Here is a 7,379-nt window from a genome sequence, read left to right on the forward strand (position 1 = left end):
AACTAAGAGTTCAGAAAACCGCACTAAAAAGAACCGAAAGAGAATGGCGCAAGACTCTCTCTGAAGAACCCAGAACTAATTATCTAATCGAGAGACGAACCTACCATGGACTAATCAGAAAGATGAAAACAGCATACTTTACGACTAGGATCAATGAGGCTGGTAACTCGACGAAAGAGCTGTTTTCACTTTACAAAACTCTTTCAAGCGGAAACTCAGCTATTGTCCCCGATGACTGCTCGCCAGAATTGTGTGACAAAATCGCAGATTTTTTCTCAGATAAAATAACAAAAATCTACTCAGCATTCCCTACACAGCCCAATACCGGGGCAGACTTTGTTGAAAGCCCAAGGGAGTGGGGAGATAAACCAAGACTCACCAACTTTGTTACCCCTCCCACGGAAGATCTTCTCAAAATCTGTAGGTCGGTGAAGTCGGGCTCTCCTCGAGACCCAACCACACCCAAACGTCTGACGGATAGTCTAAGGGTACTAGAACCATACATCAGACATCTACTCGATGTATCTTTTAGCACCAAGACAGTACCTAGGGATTGGAAAAAGGCGGTTGTTCTGCCCCTCAGGAAGAAACCTACCATCAGTTTTGAGAAACTTGACAATCTCCGCCCAATTTCACTCCTGCCCTACCTCGCCAAGGTGGCTGAAAAAACGGTCAATATACAACTAATGGACTTTGTGGAAAGGGCTGCCCTATTGCACGACACCCAATTCGGATTCCGCCCTCGCCACTCTACAGAGTCCGCACTGCTTACTGCAGTTGAGACCCTACGTCAGGGGGTGGATGAGGGACACACCATGGCCCTCATCCTATTGGACCTGAGTGCAGCTTTCGACACTGTGGCGCACGACAACTTGCTACAGTGTCTGAACAACGGAGGAATATCCGAAGCTGCACTCCAATGGCTACAGTCCTTCCTGACAGGGAGAAGCTTCCAGGTTCGCCAGGGCGACCACTACTCGAGAGACATAGGTTTGGGACAGGGCGTCCCCCAGGGTTCGTCCCTGAGCCCAACCTTGTTTAATCTCTATGTCTCCCCAGTGGCTTCAATTGCCGTGAGTCACGGATTGAGCATCGTGTCATACGCCGATGACACACAGCTGGCTATCTCCCTATCGCGTGCACCCGGTCTTGCGATGGACAGTTTCAGGGATTGCATGCAAGAACTTGCAACCTGGATGTCCACCAACTGCCTTAAATTAAACGGCAACAAGACCGAGGTGCTCGTTGTGGGGAGGAACCCATCTGTTTGGTCATCGGCGTGGTGGCCTCCATGCCTGGGTGAAGCTCCCAGACCCCGCCAGGGAGTAAAAAACCTTGGCGTCTGGCTCGACGCTGACCTATCTTTTGGACCCCAAATAGACCGAGTTGCAGGTGTCTGTTTTGGCGTCCTAAAAACCATAAGGAAGGTCCTTGACCTCCTTCCTATGTCAGCACGGAAAACACTGGTACACGCCCTTGTGACATCACGCCTAGACTACGGCAACCTACTTTACCTGGGTACCACCAGCAAAGCTATGAACCGCCTTCAGGTAATACAGAACGCAGCAGCCCGTCTCATCCTAAAAACCCCTAAACGATCAGACACCAAAGCCGCTCTCAAAACCCTCCACTGGTTGCCAGTAAAAAGCAGAGTGGAATTCAAAGCCCTCTGTACATGCCACCGCATCCTGGCTAAGAAATCACCTATCCCACTCCAGAACTTACTGACAAGGTATACACCTGCCCGCGATCTGCGCTCCTCATATGGGGGCCTACTTCAGGTTCCTAGGGTCAAAAGGGCCCGTATGGGCGGACGCTCCTTCCGTCATCTGGCAGCGAAAAGCTGGAATTCCCTCCCTCTCCATCTCCGTCTGGATCCATCCGAATCCAGCTTCCGCAAGAACCTAAAAACATACCTGTTCTCCACATAACAGTTCACTGGTCTCCAACCTCTCACAAGAGTTCTTCAGTTGCAGCGCGGGGACACGCTTCTGCGTAACCAAGCGCTTTATAAGCTACCCTTAATAATAACCGCTGAGTATGATCGTATTTGTATTAGTGTGCATCAGAGAGGTTATACATGAGTTGACATTACTAATTATTAATCAGGGTAACCATTGATCGGTCCCTCTTAGCTGACTAAGGTATAGGACATAGTGTGCTGTGTGTGAAGTTCCATATCTGTTTCATATCTTCTCACTCATCAAAGACTTCACCACACCTGAGCTGTCACTGGAAACATCAACTCATCACAAGACACCCTGGCCCTCTCCAGAAGAATCCCAGTGATAAAGGAAGTCAATGCTATCACCATATTGGACACCATTAGCACAGAGGCAACCTCAACAATCATGAAGTTCATTGGCTCCGGTGCTCCGGCAGACCCCTGCCCCCACTGTGTCTTTGACAAAGGAGCGATCAGTGATCATCACCCCTATACTTAACACCTCCATCTGTACAGCCACCCTCCTGGAACCATGGACACATGCAGCTGTCAACCCCCTCCTAAAGAAACCCTTGACTGACCAGACCAACTCATCAATTACCATCTGATATTCCTCCTTCCCTAACCAACCAAAGTGCTGGAAAACACCATCAACAAGCACCATTCCGAACATCTCACTAAACACCATCTTCTCGCCACCACACAGTCAGGATTCAGACCCAGCCACAGTATGGAAAGCGTCCTTATAGTAGCAAGCAGGTTCACGTAGATGTTGAAGAGTGATGCCATCTGGATGATCCTCGACAGGGGCAAACTGCAGTCAACATCCTTCTAGACTTATAAGCAGCCTTGGTCTTCATCACCCACCCCATCCTAAACCAGTGACTCTGATAAGTGGGCATCCAGAGACTTGCCCTCAAATGGATCTGCTTCTTCCATACTGGAAGAAGTCAAACCGTCAACATGCCCCCCTATGACTCTGAAGCACAAGTTCTTTTTGCGGAGTCCTGCATGGCTAGTTGCTCAGCCCAACACTCTTCAACATCTGTATGGCACCACTAGCCAACATCAGACAAGCTCACAACATAAACATCCTCACTTACACCAATGGCAGACGACTAATATTGTGCCTCTCGGACAAAACACCCAACACCAGGAACAAGTTCACCACTTGCATGCCAGCTGTAGCCATATGGATGACATCCAATTGCCTGAAATTAAACTCAGACAAGACCAAGGTGGAAGAATTTTGGAAAGATCTCCTTGCCATGGGACTACACGTGGTGGCCCACATACCTTGGACCTCTGCCCATTCCCTGCTAATAAGCAAAAAAAACAGAATCGTCATCAACAACAAACTGGACATGATTGCCAAGTCAGTGCAGGGGTCTCATTCTACTTCATCCGACTAAAGATGCTGAAACAAATCTTCAAGTGGCTACCAGACAGCACCAGGAAAATGATCACCCGAGCACTCACCATCAGCAGACAAGCCTATGGAAACACCCTGTACACAGAGATTACGAACCACCTCACAAGAAGATTGCAGACCTTCCAAAACATAGCCGCCAGACTAGTCCTCAACCTCCCACGCTGAGCCCACATCATACCACACTTTAAAGAAATCTGCTGGCTCTCTATACATAATCCTGCACACTTGAAACTCCTCACCCACACCTACAAAGCAGCTCTCAACAACACTGGCTCTATCTACCTTAACTGCTGCATTCACTTCCACCAACCTTCCAGACATCTCTGATCTGCTAGACTCTCAATAGCACGTACCCCAAGCATATACAACAGCAGAGCAGGATGCCACTCCTTCTTTTACCTGGCCACCAAAAAAGCCTGGAATGACCTTCCACAACACATAGCTTCAGGTCTTCAGTTTTACAAGAAACTGAAGACCTGGCTTTTCAAGAAAGTCCTGAGGGCTGGCCTCAGACACCTGCGAAAGAGCACCTGGTTACCTTCATGGGTAATTAGCATGCTATAAAAACACTGATTACTTAACATAACATACCAGTGGGCTGTAAACTGTAGATTGCACTTGAATGTGCAATTATCTTACAGTGTGAATGTGTGATGGATGTTTGTAGGTAGGATGTTGCACAAATCATGGTCTCTGTAGGTCTATATCCATTATGTGTTTTTATATTTAAAACTGAATTATGAATCTTGAATACATTGTTTTGTATTTTTCTAATTACTAGTGTCACAATTTTTATTTGACATGTTCTGATAATTTCATTGTATTGAAGTTGCCCTAGGTTGTTTACAATATGAATTCTAAAGGATACATTAGAAGAACCAGAGCTCAGTAATTCAGTTTAAACAGGCTACACAACCTACCAATGCTTACAAAGCAGGTGCTAACCTGCATTTGGAAGCCATGGCAACCATTTTGGAAAAAAACACCAATCCCCCATTTTGTGCGGCATTATTGCATACAATGTGTAGCAATGCCCAGTTGACCATTTACCAACAATTACTGAGCTTTCATTCTGTTGAGAAAGGCCTGCTGTAATGCACATTCTAATCTCAGCTGGTATGCAGAGGCTAGTAATTAGCTACCATAAGGCACATACAAGTTGGCTAAAACCCATGTAGTCTTTAATAACACATTGTCTGTTTTTTTAATTCAAGGAAAGCAAGGGGTCTTGAGATGCCACCCTGACCTTGCAGGGAGAGAGCTCATGAGCGGGACACTGACTGCAGAGTCAAAGAGGGAGCAGCACCAGTCCGGCCTGACATCCCTTCGACCAGAAGAGAGACAAAGACTGGACCAGCTCAACGCCTGCTACAAGGAGAAGTTCGGCTTCCCCTTCGTTATCTGTGCCAAGCTGAACGACAAGGCCAGGATCCTCCAGGAGCTGAGTGACCGGTTTGAGAACTCACCCCATGAGGAACTGCAGAATGGCATCGAGGAAGTGAAGAAGATCTGCCACCTCAGATTACAGGATATATGGGCCCAAGTCATGCCAACAAAATTGTGAAGACCTAAAGCCACAATAATGAGAATATATTGAAAAAACAAATCAGAGCATTATTGCATAGTAATAAAAGTAGTGTAATTTCTTTTGTTTTTTTTAGACAGTGGATTATATTGTGACATGCAAAAGGGGGGCCCAATTTACCATGAGTGTCCAAAGCAGGTCCAGGCATGCTGAATACATGACATATTTTAGGGATTCACGAATAAAATAAAATTGCATTCAGTGATTCGTAATGTTAATTTACACTTATGTGTCTGAATATTAGAGGCCACTGTGCTACAAAAAGATATTAAGAAATTAATGCCATGATTGGGGTGCTATGTCCATTCAATGCTCCACGAAATCTCAAGGTTTACCTTTATTTTCACAGAATTCCATTCCCTACATCTGACCCCAGGCTTTTTATAATCTGTGTGTGTCTTTTCTCTGTCACAGACATTGATAGACAGATCAATGAATGTACTTCGTGGTTCAGCCTAGTCCAAAACCACCTTGTCGTCACATTCCTCTTATAGAGCAACACCCATATTGTTGTACAATAAAAAAGGGTGGTTCAGAAGAGCTCTGTTGGACCGAATCCCTATCTGATTATCTGGATAGCTACACAGAAAATGTACATAATGAAATTGAATAGAACTCCCTTAAATGGCTGTTAACCAAAATATTTGGCATAGATGCAGCCATGCTGGAAATATGTACTGTATCCCAGAACAGCTACTTGCAAACATCGTCATGAAACCATTACCATCCGAAATGAAACTAATTCTTCAGTTCTCTTAATTGATCAAGTTGCGTTTGTTTTGCTTTATATCTCCTATTTCCAGGTTACTTTTCTTCCATGATATTATTAAGCTGTGCTTATTTGTTAAAATTGCTATCCTTCCTGTTCATATTGCCTGCTTTTGTGTACAGCGCTCTGATACCCAGACGGGCCGTGGTCACGCTTTACAAAACTTTTCAAATAAATACATACATTAATTCCCTGTAATATCCATATACTTTACACTCTTAGTATGTATCACAACTCTCATGTTTGTGTTTTCCTCATTGTTCTGAATATAAATCCTCTTAGCTAACTAGTTAAACAGCAATCGCAGTGCATGTACTATTTTTGTTGCCCTTTTTTGGTCCTATCTAATCTAAGATTTCTTCCTATGGCTTATCTCATTGGTGGCTGGTACTTATAGCAGAGAGGCGGGGCGGAGGAGACACAGAAATATTGACTCACACACATGCCTTTAAAAACGTGCACACACACACATATCCATTCACAACACTCACTCCTATATATTCATGCACACACCAAACATTAAAATGAAATTACACTTATCTGCGCAGATCTGCCTCGGAGGACTCAGGAGGGTTGGGACTGTTGCCTCCCCTCATTGGCTGACATTAAGTCAGCCAACAAGGGGAGGCAGCAGTCCCAACTCATCACAGAGAGGGGTGGGGACAGTGAGAGCTGCTGACCCCACCCCACTCTGTGACGAGGTGTCAGTGATTGATACTTGCCCCTGGAACATAAGGGCTTAGAACTGGATTGGATAGGTCCATGGCAATCAGTGACACTCCCCCTTGTCATGAGGGGGATGGCTTTGAAGTGCTTTGCCAGGCTGAAGATGTCCCGCCCACTGAAGCTGTGACATCTTCATCCCGGCAAAGTTTAGCTCAAGCAGCCAAGTTCCTGCGCATTTAGCGCATGACTGGCTCCTGGCTGCCTGACTTGATGATAAAGTTTGTCTGACAGGCTGATCTTTGCTCAGCCTGGCAGACATTCTTCTTTTTAAGAAAAAGGTGAGGGGGAGTGGACCCTTCTTCTATTAGGATGGTTGGTGGCTGTCTTACCTTCAGAATGCCCCACTCGTGGACCACACCAACAAATTTATGTGGGCTTTGGGCCAGTCTGTTGCTTACCATTGATGTTTTTCTCTTCACTCTCATTTGCTTATTTCTTATTTGATGGCTTTCCCTCCTTTTTTTGCGTTTGTCTCTCTTCTGGAGCCTACCTTCTTTGCCATTCTTTTGATTGCACATATCCTTCCATTGCTTACATTTAGGAAACTACTTTTTTCTTCTCATTTCACCTCTCATTGAAAGTATTTATTTATGTATTTTTTAGCTCTCTGCCTCTTTTGTTGCTTCCCGTTGCAAATTCCTGTCCCCGTCACTTTCCATTCGGCTACCGCCCCCAGCTCTTTCATTACACCCCATCCGATTCGTATTTTTTTAAATGGCACATCCTCCAGCTTCTCGTTGATCTCTTGCTACCCAAAGTTCCTTTGTGCAACTGCACCTCTCTTACAACCACGCACACATCCTTCCCTGCTTGGCCCATCGTTGCCCCCCAATGGCTCCTACTCTGCAGTTTGCCTTCCCTCTATATAACATTCATTTTTTTTTTTACTGTTTGTCTCCTTTTTAGGAGGGCCACCAAATGC

General features: G+C 45.5%; 1 protein-coding gene across 1 annotated transcript in view; it reads left to right on the forward strand.

The window, feature by feature from the left end:
* The window catches only part of URAD (ureidoimidazoline (2-oxo-4-hydroxy-4-carboxy-5-) decarboxylase), a 120,665-nt gene extending 114,707 nt beyond the window's left edge, over positions 1-5,958 (forward strand). The window contains exon 2 of the mRNA XM_086935166.1: positions 4,592-5,958. Within this exon, the coding sequence (XP_086791292.1) occupies positions 4,592-4,941 (350 nt within the window). The 3' untranslated portion in view covers positions 4,942-5,958. The remainder of the gene's footprint in view (positions 1-4,591) is intronic.
* The last annotated feature ends 1,421 nt before the right edge of the window (positions 5,959-7,379 follow it).

This window comes from Lissotriton vulgaris, chromosome 8, assembly GCF_964263255.1.
Source record: "Lissotriton vulgaris chromosome 8, aLisVul1.2, whole genome shotgun sequence".
Classification (NCBI taxonomy): Eukaryota; Metazoa; Chordata; class Amphibia; order Caudata; family Salamandridae; genus Lissotriton; species Lissotriton vulgaris.